Source organism: Diuraphis noxia, unplaced genomic scaffold, assembly GCF_037042655.1.
Source record: "Diuraphis noxia isolate RWA-SAM2 unplaced genomic scaffold, SU_Dnox_SAM2 contig0003, whole genome shotgun sequence".
Lineage (NCBI taxonomy): Eukaryota > Metazoa > Arthropoda > Insecta > Hemiptera > Aphididae > Diuraphis > Diuraphis noxia.
In genome coordinates this window covers 20,691,626-20,710,835 of record NW_028301713.1, presented here as the reverse complement: position 1 = coordinate 20,710,835, position 19,210 = coordinate 20,691,626, and the positions used below count along the sequence as shown (strand labels likewise).

The 19,210-nt window shown below is 28.4% G+C and overlaps 1 protein-coding gene and 1 long non-coding RNA gene across 2 annotated transcripts; one reads left to right on the top strand and one right to left on the bottom strand.

Annotated features, from left to right (window-relative positions):
• Positions 1-68: 68 nt before the first annotated feature.
• Positions 69-6,789, top strand: LOC107163760 (antennal protein 10). Its single transcript, XM_015511333.2, has 2 exons — positions 69-597; positions 6,103-6,789. The coding sequence occupies exons 1-2, from the start codon at positions 273-275 to the stop codon at positions 6,285-6,287; spliced, it is 510 nt and encodes a 169-aa protein (XP_015366819.1). The 5' UTR covers positions 69-272; the 3' UTR covers positions 6,288-6,789.
• On the bottom strand, positions 6,779-18,909 carry LOC149057019 (uncharacterized). Its single transcript, XR_016190749.1, has 3 exons — positions 18,757-18,909; positions 10,809-10,980; positions 6,779-6,881 (listed from the first exon to the last, which is right to left on the bottom strand). It is a non-coding gene; the product is annotated as an uncharacterized LOC149057019 (long non-coding RNA).
• Between the last annotated feature and the right edge of the window lie 301 nt (positions 18,910-19,210).

The following is a 19,210-nucleotide window of genomic DNA, read 5'->3' as shown; positions in this document are numbered from 1 at the left end:
TACGCACGCGCACAATATATAACAAAATAATAATAATATTTTATTTTAGCATTTCTTGTTCACTGTCGCGAGATAGAAAATCCGAACGCATTTTCACACGCGTTCTCGCCGGCACGAACGACATATATATATTTTTGTAAACACGGTCGGACTTCACTCGAGTCGCAGAGACCTCATCCTACAGAGGAAAGCTTTCGGGATATTTTGTTGCCACAATTTTTTAGGCTCGTCGCCGTTGTGTTTTGTTTCCATTTTGACGACGACGACGGAAAATGTCGAATTTTAACGATGTGAACCGCAGTCCGCGTAGTCGTCCCGAAATGTTCTGTTCGTTGATGGCGGTCGCGGCGATCGTCGTGCTCGTCCATCAGCCCGCCGCCGTGTACTGCGCCGACGGCGGAACTTATCCTATTCAGCAACAGCAAAAGCAACCACAACCGCAGTCGAACATGTTCACAGCTCCATCGGGTTACTACATATCCACGTACGATAACGTAGACGTGGGCAGGTTGCTGCGGAACAAAATGTTTGTGTCGGGCTTCATCAAGTGTTTCGTCAACGAGGGACGTTGCTCGCCGGAAGGCCAACAAGTAAAAGGTACGACGAGACGCGGGTAGGGCGATAGAGCGTAGTGTTGCTGCGGTAATAATAACCCTGTGTAGGAGTTGCAGGGGATATAGAAAAAAAAAAAATAATAATAAATTTTCAAAATAATTGCGTAATAATATTGTGTGCTTGTTGAAGAATTATGCATCTAAAATAATTGTTTTCATTTCAAGAAAAAAAAAAACCATATCATAAAACAATGATTTTAAATTAATAATTATTTAAATTTCATCAACAATTAATCGCTCAACGTAACCAAACTTACCAAACTATTTATATATTGATTAAGACGCCTACTATTATTCGATATTATAGATTTTGAGCGATGATTGTATTGATTTTACAAAGATGTGCGTTTAAATTTTTTTTAAATTTAATATATTTTTGTTTGTGTCTGTTTTCACGACAGGAAGTCGGTAGGATGTTTCGATTTTTTTCAACTTCGGTAGCTTTTTCGGTGGGAAAGTAAATCTAGTTGATACACGTTGGGAGGTCAGAATTTATAATGTCCTGCAGTAGTTTTTAAAAGCGGCGGGGAAAACAAAGAAAAGATCAGGATAAAATAATGAATTTTTATAGGCAAAATGTATTTTTGTTGAATTTTTATATTATAATTAGGTATATGCTATACTCTATAAAATTTTAAAAATATTTTGACTTATTATAATAGCTGTTTACGAACATTCTTAGTTTTTTTTCTATAATTGTCAATCAAATTTTATTTGTTGGGTCAAAAAGATTGAAAATTTAATCCCAAAATTAATTAAAAATATTAAAAAAACATATTGTCCATGTATTATATAACCGTTTGAAGTTCGAATTTTGACAAAATCGAAAATTTACAAATAATTTAGTTAAAATATCCACCAAACCGTCTCCGCTCAGAGTCGTTTTTCGTATGCAACGATATTATATCAACGAATTCAAATTTAATACCATCCATTACAGTGACCAATTTGCAACCTACTGTACAGCAGAGCGACATTCACTTACCCGTTTTTTTTTCAATTATGAATTTACTATGATCCGTTTAAACAATTTAAAAAAAAAAAATCTAAAAATATGAAAATTACGCGTAAGCGCGTTGTGCATATGAATAATTCGTTTAATGTCATATAGGTATAGGTATACTGCTGAAGTACTGCAATTTCGGAAAAACTAAAAATTAATCGTCAAATTGACAACCATCATTTTACCTGATTTGACAAAAACTACAATAATTTTAAAGGTTTTAACTATACTATCTACTAAAAAAATTAAAATAAAACAATAAACATGATAATATATACATGGCATGAAAGTATGTTAATTAATTGGAACCGGGAACTCTTATTAAAATTTTTGTTTTTGGAGTCATAATAAATTCTTAAACTATTTTTACAGTCTTTTGTTAAGCAAGGTAAAAGGCAGGCCATTATGTACTGCATTTAAGAAAAAAAACCCAATAAAATATTCATACCAAATCATAAAACTAAAGTTACTCCGATTTCTATTTAATTAACATATTATTATGCTTATTATAAATACTGAATATTATTTTGAAAACTTTATTAATAAAATTAATATTAAAGTGTTAAGTGTCGCCATTGAGTGGCTTCTTTTTTCATTTAAGTTCAAGTCATTTAAGATATTTTACCATTGGGTTTCTTCCTCATCACGATATTCATGTTATTTTTTTTTTTTTTTTATCTAATTTGCTTGTTGTAATTATTATTGTGCATGGATTGTAAATTGTTTTTCTCAATAATAAATAAAAAGTTCAAGTCACAAGCACATTGTCACACATAATGCTTATCGTAATACTTAATATCCTAACTTACAATAGCTTACTCAAATAACAGATTGAATAATTTTCAGATAATGTTAAAAAATTACGCTACAAGAATATTACAAACTAATATTTTTCAATACTAACATTATTTTTTTAGTGTATTTTTACTAAACTCTTTACTTTTTCGACTGGAAAGTAAGGAGTAAGTAAGTTTCAGGAGCAGAATATTTTTCGGAGAATATGGATTTCTAAAAATTGAATTTAAATCGGTAGTTGATATAAATATAAATGTAAATATATACTAGCTGATCCCGTGCACTTCGATCGTTGCCCGTTAAATGTACTTAATTTATATGACTCAAACTTTGTTCAATTCGTTATTTAATAATCGGTGTATGGATTTCAAAACTTATCTTAACTTTTCCGTTACCTGGAATAAAAATTTCGATTTGCAGAATTATAATATTATCAGGTAGGCAATCTACTTGCAGTAGATCGCGGACTTGGTGCTGCTTGTACGTAAGTGCATGATTTAACTCTAAAGTATTAAAGTTATATCGAGTTTCCATTTTTACTTAATTCCACTAACGGTGAATTAATATAATCAATCAATACAAAATCCTTGATTATGCTAGCAGTTTACTTTTATATGTCATATTAATAGATAGCTGAATTACCCGGCGTTGTCCAGGGAAAAAATAGCCCGGTAGGTATTCAACTATTTTATATAAAAAAAAATGAGGATGAAAAAACTATATACTATTTTCTTATATATTGTACCTTTTTTATTTATTAATTTATATATTGTCTCTGTACATATTTCTATTAAGGTTATAATACTTCTTTGTAAACAATATTTATATATTTTTTTTTTTTGCTCATTTTTTGCTGGACAGATGGCAACACTGTCATTTCATCATCACCTCGTCGTATTCCTCTAACCCGGTAACTTTCTCAAATTTTTCATGCCCAAAACCTACTCTGTGATGTCCTCTTTAATTTAAAAAAAATTGCAAGACGATCCAATAAGAAGTTTTGAAGCCAAACCGTAACAAAGATTTCCTCTTTTGCTTGATTTCAGTTTTATATATACAGGGTGATTTTTTAAGCATGCTCGCCCCATTTTTATGCTTAAATTATGCATATATTCAAATTTTGATTTTTGGAATATTTAAGTGTAGTTAAAGGCGATATTTTTGAGTACTTAGATTTTTCACAACTTTTAAGGAGTATCCTGTAGCGATACCAACTTTGGTTTTTCAAATGACAACCTATATGTTTTAAAGCAAAATGTGATTCAGATAATTTTTCTGAAAATTTTGACATATTGCAATCAAAATTCGAACGAAAACTTCCAGAGTTATTCTACTTGAAATACTAAGGAATAAGGATAAAAGTCTAATACTTAAATGCCTACGTTGTAAATGGATACGATAATTATAATTCGGTATACAATATAAAAATAAAATATTTGTTAATAATCACTACTTATTACTAAATGGCCAAATATTGCATCTGACAATTTTCAAAAGAAAAGAAAATATGAATAAAATAATATCCTTTTTATTTTATCCATGTTACCTATACCTTATAGGCAACGTTAATATTTGTATAGCATAGGTATACCTACTTATAATAAAATACCGAACAATAGTGTACAATAGCACAAATGCGAAATATGTACGTGTATCCATTTACAACGTAGGCATTTAAGTATTAGACTTTTATCCTTATTCCTTAGTATTTCAAGTAGAATAACTCTGGAAGTTTTCGTTCGAATTTTGATTGCAATATGTCAAAATTTTCAGAAAAATTATCTGAATCACATTTTGCTTTAAAACATATAGGTTGTCATTTGAAAAACCAAAGTTGGTATCGCTACAGGATACTCCTTAAAAGTTGTGAAAAATCTAAGTACTCAAAAATATCGCCTTTAACTACACTTAAATATTCCAAAAATCAAAATTTGAATATATGCATAATTTAAGCATAAAAATGGGGCGAGCATGCTTAAAAAATCACCCTGTATACTCGTAGATATATTAATCAACAATTTAGTAAATTATAATATACTTTACCGACTATGAGCGCTGGTGTTGGACGTGATAACATCACAAGTCGTACAAGGTTTAAAGATAAATACGGAGCACATAAATAAATGGGAGGGGATAAACTAGTTATCGTCGGTCGGGTGGGAGTAAATCCTACTCAAATATAGGGAATAAATGCTGACAAAAATATTTTTAGTTCTAACAGACACATTATCGTATAAAGTAAAAAAAAAATACCGATTATTGTATCGTCGACTAACAAACCTGCAATAAAAATCAAACTAAACATAAGGTAACAGGAAACACAAATAGGTTATTGAATTAAAAAAAAAAAATATATACATATTATGTATTATGTGCCATGTGCGAGTCGTTCAAAACTGTTGGCAATTTTGAAAATTTGTTATAATATTAGATACACAGAAACGAATGTTATATCAAAAAACATTTGAACATTCGTCTCAACACCATTCAGAAAATGAGATAGAATTTTGAACCGAATGATCAGTAATACATCGTTTTGAAATATTATATTAATAAGTCTATTATACATTTATACCTGCAATAATAATTGCATTAGTAGGCAATGGTGCGACAACGTTTCGGAAGTCCATTCGTGTCATATGTATGGTACTAAAAATATTATTATATACGACAGAACTATGTTAAATCGTTTTTTTTCCCAATTATTTCGATAATGCGGTTTATTTTATTTTTATTCATTTATAAACACGTGAACCATGCAGCTAGGCACATGCGTCGACCTTTAAAATGTTGTCGGTAATGAACGAAAGGTCAAACACAATAAATTAATAGCCAACGTAAATTATTAACTGTATACACGAAAATACATCATTAACTGCGGATTACAGTCGTGGTATACTGGTATATATGCCAGTATAAACCTAATATACATATGTCTATGTGTAAACGAGAGACGAGCTCACTCGCAACACGTGTTGTTCGTGCCACTTCGACGACGACGACGACGTTGATCACGATGAGAATAATAATAATTGTCGTACTAGCTGGAATAGAATTTTTTTTGTGCCGATTAACTAAAACAGCGGTTCCCAATTTTTTATTCTCACGGTGCCCTTTTTTGGACCTAATATTATGATGGACACGGTGTCTTATTGCTTGAACATCGCATAAAAAGATGGGACAAAAAAAAAAACAACTCATTAATAACAAATTTTCAAAAAAATCTCTATACATTTTGAACTATTTATTATGAGCTGTAGATTGGGGTGCCTTTAGAAAGTGCTCACGGTGCACAGTTTGAGAACCGCTGTATTATGATAATAATATATTTTATGGGTACGTAATACTTATTATTACGATATTACGGTGCAGTTTGATTCAGTGATGTGACCCGTTTCGTCTTTGATTGTCAAACGAAGAGGCATATTTTAGAAAGATGTAATTTAGGCATACCTATGAACGCCTAAAATAATTATCATTTAGGTGCAATAACAATAACAAAAAAAAAGTTTATAAACAATAATTGTTCGAGGTTAGTATACGGCGACTTGTGTTTGGTTATTTTTTCGTCGTACACACACTTTTTTCGCACCATAATAGCTTCTCGCAGGCGCGACTTGACCTACATAATATTAGAGGGGGTCCGCTAAAATTGTTAACAGCTGACGATATATTTTTTTTTATTTACAGTGTACCTGTTGCCCGAGATCATACGTACCGTGTGCGGAAAGTGCACGCCTAGGCAAAAGGACATGGCGCGGTTAGTGCTGAGACACATTTACACGTACAGGCGAGATGATTTCGAGAAGATCATGCAGATTTACGACACGGATGGCAAGAAAAGCGAAATCATCGAATTCATGAACGAACATTAGTTTACCTACCTAGTATATCATTCATTCGGCAGCTATAAAATTTCGTAAAACATTAAGTTCCATCGTAATATGCATGAATAGCGGTCACCATATCGCCATCATAATCAACCACATCGCTTCCACGCACGACTACGTCTGCAGGGCGTGGAGAGACTATAGCTGCTGATGGATTATAATATTATATTAATCATTTTTATCAATACATAATAACTGCCACTGCCGATTTTGAACCGAAGAATAATGAAGCGGTTACCTAGACTTGCAATGCTTTGTTTTTAAATCTCCCCCGTGCACCATAAATCATTATTATTAATCAGGACACAAGCTTCATATTATATTATATATATATATATATATATATACGTATTATATATACCTCAACTACTATAATATTATTATCTAACTACCTATAAAACTTTATTGTGATATAAAACTATAATATTAATATTAATTATATATGATATAATATACAAATAAATATATGTTATTTACTGCAAACGAATACTGCAATTGACTGTTTGTGATATAACTTTTTTGTGTCGTAGATCCGTAAAATTCGATTTTTAAAATAATCGAAACAACACCAAAATCCATCTATAATTTTTACAAAAATACACTTTAATAAATATAAATATTTTTACAACTTAATCTGATATATTTTAATTTTGAAGTTATAAAAAAAAAATCTTAATCAAAGTACACAAAATATTTTTGTTATTGATGAAACGTACTTTGAAACATAATAATAGGTAAAATAGGCATAGTCAATTTGCACCAAAATTTTTCCTAATAAATATTTACAACATGTGTAATTTGCACCAACATTTTTAAACAGTGTTTGTAATTTGCACCCAAATAAAGGTATTTACCATCTCACCACCATCTCTGGTAGTAAGAAATAGGAAATGTAATTAGCACCAAATTTAAAATCAATTACAATAAGATAGGTACTATCGAAAGAATAATCCAACAAATTGTAATAGTGAAGTATAATATGAGATATACATTGTCAGTAGTCTGTTATAAATTATAAAAAAAATTTGCTAAATTAAAAAAATAATAATATAAAATAGCACACGTAAATTTTTATGAAAGTCCGTACTATCGACAATAACTATCGATAGTGTCCATCACTATAGATATTCATTTTGGTGCAAATTACAAACACTATTTTCAACACCCAACGGTGGTGCAAATTACATACCTTTGTTTTGTTGCGAATTACAAACTCCCGGTAAAATAACTATCTTTCGATGAAATGTTTTTGACCAATATTGTTCCATTCAAAATAAAATATATACCTACTAAATGTATAACCACTTATAGTTCTGAAATGTTTAAATTTAAAATTTTCAGAACGACGTGATACATTCTGTACGTATATTACTATATGTCTGAAAATATTATGTTCGCCATTGTGGGTTTAAATCGGTTTTCATAATATTATTACAATGATTAACAGCTTGCTTAGGCTAGAAATAATAATGATAATGATGAATGTGATGCATATTATGATTACGCGTGTTCGGCTAAACCGCTAAACTACAGAAGTTATCAATGTCTTATCTACGAATATCGAAAAATGTAATATTTTATTTTATTTTATGTCTTATAAGTTATAATAGTCAAATTTCATACGTGATAACACGACAAATATCCAGAATAGTAACAGGTGAGTTACTGTGTATACAATTTATGATAAAAAGAATTCTTAAACGTGAAAAATACCGATAAAAAGCGATTTTAAAACAACAACTAATTGTGATTATAGTACCCTCGAACACATACATAGGCGTAAACATAACAGGCGTATTTATAACGTTATTCATACGCATATTATAAACATAATTTAAGCTTGCACACAGATCACAGTCAAACACTTCATAACAGAATGTCATCTGTACGAACAGGTACGAACAATTAATCTCCACTTGACCAAAACTCTCGATGAAATCCTTGGGCCAAATCCGGATCAAAACACGAAAATCATAAAAAATTTTTAAATTAGCCAACTTTGCTTCGAGAATCAAAAATAACTGCCTAAATTTGAGCTGAATATCAATATTCATAGTTGATACTTACAATATGCTATTTAACTCGATAGTATATAGCTAAATTTAGAAATTAAATGACTGATTTTACTAAAAGTTATATCTATTATCAATAGATAAATGTAGAATCGAATGATATTTTAAGCTATAGGGTGGGTCACACCTAGGGTTGCCACTTTTGTAAGATGGCAGACCTGGAGACGGCATAGGCTGATGAGTAAAATAAAAAAGGTAAATAAAATTACACTATATTATATACCTATTATGGGTATAACAGATAAAAATAAAAATATAAGTAATAAAAGGTATAACAATTATTTAAAAAAAAAAGTATCACATATTTTATTAGACGTTGAAAAGTACAAAATACTTGTGACCCACTTCTCATTATACATCAAGTACGATAGGAGGAGGTGTTTGACACCGAGATAAATATATGTTATTTTTCAAAGATGGGTATTAACCAGTTTGAAATTTTTCATTTATACGTGTAAATAAAAAAAAAAAATAATAAATATAAATAATAAATACTAATTTGACTAATAAAAATGTTTGCTTACTTATACAGCTGAATTTGCGCCTTTTATCTGTCGGGTTGAGTATTTAAATGCAGGGTACTTTATCATGAGCAATATTTGTATTTTGTACCTAATTTTTCCTAGTACAATCCAGAAGACAGAATAAGTTTGTGTAGTCAAAAAAAAATATTTAAAAAAATGTCTAATACAATGTATTATTATACACGTTTTATACGGTATAAAATTAAAAATATTTTTTTACGTACATAAATTACTATTATCATATAGAAGATAAATATTATAACGAACCTAACCTAACCTATCGATTTAGCGCAAAAAATTGTAACAATTTTTTTAAATATTAATTGTACTACAATTTGTAACGATATGTACCACTAACTTAGGAATTTGTATAAAGTTCTGCTCTGATCGCTCTTAAATATATATAACTATAACAAAACCACAAAATGTATTATAATTTATAATATAATTATTAGTTATCATTTTGAAGATAAATACTATGACGAACCAAACTTACCGATTTAGCACAACATTTTTTTTTAATTTATTCATTTTTTTCATTTTTATACAAATTATACTCCATATTATAATACTCTAACAGAATTATTAAAAACATTATTCTATACAGCGCACATATTATTATGTAATACCATGCGTAACACAATATTATATTAATACGTATTGGCGTATTTACAAATTCAAACACTAAAAATAATTATAAGAATCGACGTTTATCTAAAATTAACTTTTGATATTATCCAATATTATTTGTTTTTGATATGTCTATTATTAAATTAAATGTATATTATATTAAGCAAAGAAATGTTGTATTTTTATATTAATACGTTTATTTTATAATTTCATTTGCCTCTTGTCCTTCATGGAATATGGGTGCTAAACGTGGTAGAATTCCGGCTGTTCCTAGCCATCTTATAGACGATGAGCTGTTGAATAATAAAAATCAAATACGTGATGTTTTGAATTTTAATGAAGCAGAAGGCAAATGTAAGTAAAATATTATGTTTTAACTTTTTAAGTCATGGACCTGTAACGATTTACAGATTACTGTCATTACTGACTCATGAAAATATGTGTATAATTGAACTTTCTTGTGGAATTACTTTTTACCAAGTAAAAGTAATAGTAAAAGTGGTAAGTAAGTTTTTACACTTTTTACAGACTTGATACAAATTCCTAAGTTGGTGATACAAATGGTAAAAAATATAGTACAATAATGGTTTGTTCGTCATAGTATTTATCTTCAAAATGATAACTAATAATTATATTATAAATTATAATACATTTTGTGGTTTTGTTATAGTTATATATATTTAAGAGCGATCAGAGCAGAACTTTATACAAATTCCTAAGTTAGTGGTACATATCGTTACAAATTGTAGTACAATTAATATTTAAAAAAATTGTTACAATTTTTTGCGCTAAATCGGTAGGTTAGGTTAGGTTCGTTATAATATTTATCTTCTATATGATAATAGTAATTTATGTACGTAAAAAAATATTTTTAATTTTATACCGTATAAAACGTGTATAATAATACATTGTATTAGACATTTTTTTAAATATTTTTTTTTGACTACACAAACTTATTCTGTCTTCTGGATTGTACTAGGAAAAATTAGGTACAAAATACAAATATTGCTCATGATAAAGTACCCTGCATTTAAATACTCAACCCGACAGATAAAAGGTGCAAATTCAGCTGTATAAGTAAGCAAACATTTTTATTAGTCAAATTAGCAACGGAGGTGCTGGTGTAACGTTTGGCGCTCCGGCGGAAAATCGATTATTCCGGGGGAAATACTTAGGTACAAATTCTGAAACTTATGGTAAAAATCGGTACAAATTATAGTACAATTAATGGTAAAAAAAATAATATAAAATTCGAACACTGGGGTGCCAGGGTAACCCACCTCTACTATGGGATTGTTTTTGGGTAAATAATTTGTCGAAAATTGTCCATTTGAATACAGTATATGACTTTTGAAAATTTCCTTCAACTGTCTCTTGGTCTGATCGTATTGTGTTCATACTGTTCGCAAAAGGTGTGTTTCATTCGAGTTTGTAGTCAAATTAGCCGCAGTACTAAAAATATTATCAAATATAATAATATATTAATTTAAATAGGTATCATATATTATTAATTATTATATTATTATGAAATACACTCAGCTAAATAAGTTGGCATTTGATTTTTTCTCTAAATATATACAATGTTAACAGATTAAAGCTATCATATTATATTACACTATATTTAAAAAAAACTTGATTTGATCGAGAACCCTTACACGGCGGCAAAATTTATGATTTTTTTACGAACAAATGATAAAAAAACCGGATATAAGTATAATGCATTACAGAATATATTGTTGTCCTTCCACAGACCATATTAATTACTACACCTACCTATACTGCCGCAGCAACATAATATTATATAAGTACTATATAGTATAATAATATGTATATATTAATATTATTATTATTATATGGTAACCTTAAACACGATTTTACGAATTCTCAGGCGATTTTCTGTTTTTAATTCTGCCGTAATGTTACGAACACGTAAATTCCCGTACATCGAATTCGATATAAATTGGCCTACAGTAAAAAATACTCTGCAAATATTGCCGCATTAAAATTTAATTAAAACGTTAATCGTCGTATTATCATAATAAAATATTGTAAATAATTTTAAATAACATTATTTTCATGGTGAAAACGTCTTATATAATGTATTATATATGGAATCTACACTGTAGGTTATAAGTTATAGTGTACCTACCTGCGTGTAGTAAACGCAATAATTACATATTATTATAAATTATAATGTTGTACTATTAACCTTGTTTGACTCTGCATCGAAGTCGCTTTAATCAGCGTGTGTTTATCGCCTTATGGGTATGTATATATACGATTAGCTAATGTATACATTGCATGCGCCTATCTATAGCTATACTGTAAATAATTGTGCTGCGAAAATCAAAAAGAAATGGATTTTTTAAGCGCTCACTCGTTGGATCGATCACGGGAAAGTCGAGTGAGCGTTGTTGTTTTCGATTACAATGCGAATTCCATAATTCCGACAATGAGCAATAATATTATAATACAAAGTAAAAAAGGTTAGATTATAAGTTTCAACATCACTCAACCAATCCCTCAAAGACGTAAACACTATACTTTCGCAATCAGTAAATTTTTCCAAAATATAATCCTAAGCAATTCACTATAAATAATGTATTAATATATTTTGTACTAAATGAAATGTGTAAAGTTTAATTTGTCTAAATACTGTTTAAATAATTAAATTTGGCCAAAAAACTTGTGTTATCAAACTCTTTTAAAATAATAATAATAGTAAAAACATTGTTTCAATCAGTAAATTTTTCCACAAAATAAACTTCAGTAATGTATTAATACGTTTTGTTGTTTTACACTAAATGAAATGTATATAAATTTAATTCGTTTAAATTTTGGCGAAACCCCTGTGTTGTTGAAGCTTTATATAATATAATAATAAAAAAAAATTTTCAACACCATATTAAAGTTCTACAGGTATTTTTTTAAAAACATTAATTAAAGGTGACCCGATAAAAATCTCGTAAAAACGGAGCAAGCATAATATCTTAAAACGGTCGAAATAAATTGGCTTTTAGATTCTGAGCGGAGCGATGAATGTATTGATTTTAATATGATGTGTGTTTTTATTTTTAATTTTTTTTTGGGTCTGTCATCACGTTTTGGGGCAGTAAAAATGCTTCGATTTTTGACTTCAGTACCTCGTTCGATCAGAAAGTGAATCTAGTTGGTATTTTAGGGTCAAAAGTGAAAAATTTCTTAATACTTTTCTAAATAATCGAGAAAAACAAACTAAAAATTAAGGGAAAAACGGGAAATTTTACGCACACTCATTTTTCGACAAAGTCGATTTTGGTTTATGATGTAATTTTAAAACAAATGACCATAGATACATGAAATTTTCATCCAATGTTTATAAAGTATATTTTATCCACCATGCAAAAAGTTTTCGACTTAAGTTGAACTATTCATAGGCATTTGAAATTTTCGATCATTATTAGTTTTTTTAAAATTAATATCGATAAAAATTTATTTGTTTAGCAGGAAATCTTGAAAATTTAATACAAGGCTCTTAACATATTTTTACAATAGCAGTTGAAAAATAAAATAAATTCATAGTCACAATTTTTTTTTATAAGCATTCAAAGCTTGAATTTTGACAAAATACGTAAAAATCACGAAAATTCACAAATTATTTTAAGGTAGAAATTCATAAAAAATTTTCTTTTTAAATCTAAGATTCAAAAGTTTAATACAAGATTCCTTACAAGTTTTTCAATCTTTATCACAAATAAAAATTCCACCGGAAATTCAAATTACATTTTTACGACATTGGATTTTCACTTTTAGCGATTTCCTTATTTTGGTGTTACTCTAAAAAAAATTACCGCAGATACTTGAAATTTTTACTGAATGTTTATATAGGCATTGTATATATTTGATAAAATTTTCAAAATATTTAGAATTGTTTTGAGCTGTTAACTAACATTTTAATTTTTCAACTTTTTTAGTTTTTTTTTCTATAAATATCGATAAAAATTTATTTTGTTCGGTAGAAAAACTTTAAAATTTAGTACAAGGCTTCTTACACATTTTAACAATAGCAGTTAAAAAATATTAAAAATACGTAGGCACGATTTTTTTTTTATAAGCATTTAAAGTTCAAATTTTGACTAATTACGTAAAAATTACGGCAATGTTTAAATTATCTTAGATAGAAATTCATAAAAGTTTTTTTTTTTAATTCTAAGATTTGAAAATTTAATACATGGCTCCTATCATATTTTTACAATAGCAGTTGAAAAATAAAAGAAATGCTTAGTCACAATTTTTTTTTACAAGCATTCAAAGTTTGAATTTTGACAACATGTGTAAAAATCACGAAAATCTCGAAAATTCGCAAATTATTTTAAACTAGAAATTCATAAACAATTTTCTTTTTAAATCTAAAATTTGAAAATTTTTAATAATCAATAATATATTCTAGACAGATAAACCGTCTTCGCTCAGAATCGTTTTTCGTATACAATGATATAATATCATTGGTTTCAAATTTAATTCCATCCATTACAGTAACCCACTTGTAACCTACTGTAAAGCAGAGCGACATCCACAACTTAATCGCTTTTTTATTTTCATTGATACCAGCAGCAGCAATCTATAATATTATAGTTGATAAGTTACAACTTCGCTATGAATTTATCTAAAAGTACGAAAATAACAATAATAATATAATTCTAATTTTATTACTAAATTTATTTATGGTTTAATTAATATTTTCTAACATGCCTAATCGGTATAGAGAGTGGAAAAAATATTTATTGAAAAACAGGACATACATTTAGTGAAAGTTAACCCATTTTTCAAGTCCTTATTAAATCACAGAATTGAATACAGGCACTTACCTGTTTCAAAATATTTAAATAATAACTTCCTATTTCTCAAGTAACAGCCATTTTTATTTGTATTTATCAACTGAATTATTTACAGACTTATAGTTAAGTTTTATTGCACACTAAAAAACAAATAAATGTTCATAAAAACATCACATTCTCTGTAAATCATGAAAAAGTAAATTAATCGTTTTAATTAATTAGAAATAGTGTTATGACTAGACGGTTTTAGGTATCTACTACGATATTTTAACAATTTTTAATTAATAAAGTAAATAAATTCAATTTTGTTTACTGTGCATGTTTTCGATTATCATTTCCACACTTACCATACTGCGGGCGTCATCGATCTACAAGTCGCAGATATTACGACGTAGATTAGAAATGACATTAATGTCTCTATAGTGACTAATGCCTTATTATATTAAATAAAATTATTCAATAATAATGATTTAAAAATATTACGTTTATGTTAGTTGTAGTTTTAATTATACTATATATATGTCTGTCTGTATATGACATGATTAACCTTGAATTATATTAATATGTATTGGAAATTAAAAATGCAAATAATATAAAATGAAAACAGAAATACTACTCTACCATCACACTCTGCTTAGAAATACAATCACTATTATCGTTTGAAAGATTAAAAACACAAAAATAAAAACACGAATATAACATCGAACAACAACTAACGTCCATCATCAAAAATCAAATAACTACTCATTATTACTGCGTAACATCGGCGAACAGCTTCCTAGTGCTACAAAGAATCTAAAAAATATCAATGTATACAAATGATTGTAAGAATATAGTGAGTCTGTATATAGGAAAAACTTCACATTCGTTTGCTTCACGGTCAAGTGATTTCAATTCCGCTCGTTAAGTCTATGAAAGCGTGCAGATGATGTTCATATAGTGACTATAACAGAATATAGTGCGCAATTATTAATCTCTCTCTCTCTCTCTTTCTCATACACACATACACACACACACACATATACTCAGCACAGCTGTAATAGTAATAATAACATTTATTTAACATGACAAAATGATTTACTCTATAGTATAGAGTATAGTTGGATTTGCAAACGTTTTCGGGCGTCTAAAGAATTCTGTTGGACTAGGAAGCGAAAATCGTAAATCGTCCAAAACACTGCTGTCTCACGCGTCCTAACTCCATTCACATTTAGTGATTCGGCCGTGGACCTAAATTCTTAAATAATAATATATCTGCCTTAGATATGTTTAGGTATTATTGTTTGGCTATTGAGTAACCATAATTTTAAATGTATATATAGACTGTGGGCGTCGTGTCGAAACAATATTACTCCTGAAACACAAATGTCTATTAATTTGCTATACATACAAAAGTCGTTATCCTAGAAATGAGTATATTGGTATGATATTTCTAAAAAATATTTTTATAACTTAAAAGTATACTGAAACTATTTTAAAGGTTTCAGGTTTATATGTTTTAAAGTTGGTGGCCGACATAAAAACGTGAAAAATATATTTTTATTTCGGTTATACCGTCCTGAAGAATAGTGGAAACCGATTCGTAATATGTTTCGAATGCTACCGATGGACGTCCTAAATTAAACGCCTGTGGATTTACCACTTATTCAACTTCGTCAAAATATGTAAACTACACAGATTTTTAAAACAACAGTTACTTGGGCTGTCTTTACAATAATTACATCCAATTTTAATAACTATAATTTTATTTTCTGTAACCTGCAAAATGTCAATCCTATATTATGCAAACAAAAAAAACATTCGTGAATCAAAAACCCCCGCGTGACCTCCTCTTGAGAACGCAAAATTTAACATTATGGCTTTAAGGGTGTACATCCTAAGGCGCATCCTAAAGCTACCTACCAATATATGTAACAAATTTCACATCCACGAGTCCTCGAAAAGACTTACACACATACATACTCATTAAAGCGCGAAAACATTGCATTTATCGATATAATATATAAATTATTTTATTAATTGAAACATTATTATTTATATGAATCGAGTTGATGAAACAGTCTTGATGATATTATGTTTGTATAAATAATATGTGCTTAGGTACCTATTTAACATTTTTGGCCGCAATAATCATGGACAATCATCGTTTCTGATTTTAAATAATGTTATGATGGGAATCGTTTACGTATAAAAATGATTGATCACATGATAATTTTCGGTAATAAATATAATGACTAAAGCACCATGTATAGCTTTAATATTGAAATAAAATATTATTATAGTTATTATTATTTATACGGTGGATTACAACGTAATTAGATAGTTTTTAACGGGTTTCCGTTTGAAAACAAGTGAGTATTGTAGGCTGTAGCGGAAATAAAATAATATACGATATATTTTCAAACCGGGAATCGAATTTATCGGATGAAAAATGCCCAGTTTTCTTACGGTTCGGCGGTGTAAATCGATTCGATGTTTTGATTTTCACGCTGATGATATAATATACGTACCTATAGGTATGTTACATATTATCATATTATTATGCGTGAGCAGAGTGGTTATATAAACATCAGCAAATTTAAAATCAAACAAAAAATGCGTTTGATCTGGAAAAAAAATCATAAGAATCGTAATTTGATGTTGGTAACTCTCTCTCTCCTTCGATAAAAAAAAAGTACTCTGGTGAAATATTACGTGCTTTGAAAGAGTTTTCACTCGTTTTAAGTATTTAAGTGATATAAAGTGACATAACATGACTAGAAGTTTTTATTGCATAAAATTACACTTACTTATCGATGAATATATATTGATTTTAAAGTGATGATGTGTGTGTCTTATTGTGTCTGTATCGTGTACAATAAGTAAGTAGTCAAAATAACGTTTAGAGTTTCAACGCCAGTGTCTCTTCTGGCAAGAAAGTGAATCTGGTTGGTACTTTCGAATGGTCAAAATGATTGAAAATTCCTACGAGTTCTCAAAATCATAAAGTAAAAACATAAGGAAAAACGGGAAGTAGTATGAAAATCCAGTTTTTTGATAAAATACATTTTGTAAAGATGAATAACCGTTGACATTTTTCACCAAATGTTTGTATTAGCATATTTTGTACATTTTAGGCTTTTAATAATATTTTTACACTTAATGAGTTATTTAAAGAAATTTTCGATTTATTTTAAATTTATTATTGTCGATGGCAAGGTTCATTCTGTCAAAAAACTAGAAAATTTAATACAAGATTCGTATAAAATTGTTAATAATGTAATTTAATAAAAAAGTTGTACGTTAGTATTTTCACAATAAACTTTTATGAATTTTCGAATAAAATAAAATTTGATTGTATAAATGTGATTTACCATTGACTTTCCGCCTTTGCTATATAATAGTAGATGTATATACAATAATTGCGTAATATTGTTTAAGTTTATCGATTTCACGGAGAGGAAAAAAATTCTCAAGATAAAAAGATTTAATAATCGACCACTTCCTCGTTTTTTGGCCAAATTACCAGGAATTTTTATACAGATATTTTTTTTATTTTTTTATTTTTAAACTAGAAAATCGTGAAAATAATGATTTACATAAAGAACAAGTGATTTAAGTATTATATAGAAAAAATAAAATCACAAATAATGAGTTAAATTACAATTACTATTATTTAATTATTCAGACATAAGTGTATTTTGTTACAAGCACCTACATGCGAATTAATTAATGGGCTTCATAAATAATTAAATATTAATACACGCGTGATATAATATAATAGTGGATGACGTTTATAATAAGACTCAAATTGGGACCAGCACAACACACAAGTCATAATTCTTATGCATTTTATTTTATTTCATAATATTTTATAGGTAGCTTTTAATTTAAATTTATACATTTTGCACATTACTTATTTGCGAATAAATGAAAAAATGTTATACAAAATATTGTACATATCTACCATCAAAACTAGTAATAATCAACAGACTTACAGAACTACGTTATTTTTGAAAATATTTTATTACTAATTTTCACCCAAAAATTGTTTATTTTCTATCATCTTTTTTTTACGAAATTCGATTCTTATAAAGGAAAAGGCAAGTGTTTTTATATCCGAAATTTTTTAAATTATATAAATACTATAATACATGAGCATCTCCTGAAATGTTTCTAGGGATGGGGGGGGGGGGAATAAATTTAAAAAATAAATGAAGAATTTTTTATACATTTTATGATATTTTATTTTAAAAATAATTTATAATATGTTTACTAAACACAGATAATACTTTGGAAAACAAATATAAAATTTTAGGGTGGCAAGTGCCTCATTTTGCCCCCCCCCCCCCCCCCCCCCCGGGAAGGCCCATGATCCACTGCATAATATAATATTTTATTTACAATATATTTACAAATAAATGATACTTACTTATTTATTTGTTTACCACATTATAATATGACGTTGGAATACACATAATATTGGAATCGGATGCGTTGAAGAGTAGAAGACCTCGGAGGTGTGTGTAAAGCGTATCGACGCTATGCACCGACCATAATATATTTTCAGACAATATTAAAAAAAAACCTGAAGGTTAATCGGTGTTATTATCGTAGTCGTATCCATCACGTTGAACAGAATAAGAAATCACATTAGAGATACTAATAGGCGTCTTTTATTATTTTTTAGTGCATATTATATACTTACGTTAAACTACGCGTATTATTCTTGTTATTTTTGTTTTGATAATTTTTTTATTTATTGTACAGAGATTACAAATTTTTCGAATTAAATGTCAAATTTGCTTCAACACAACACCTGTGAAAATAAACTATAAACAATATTATTCCACAAAATAATATGAAATATCACAAAACGAAAATTT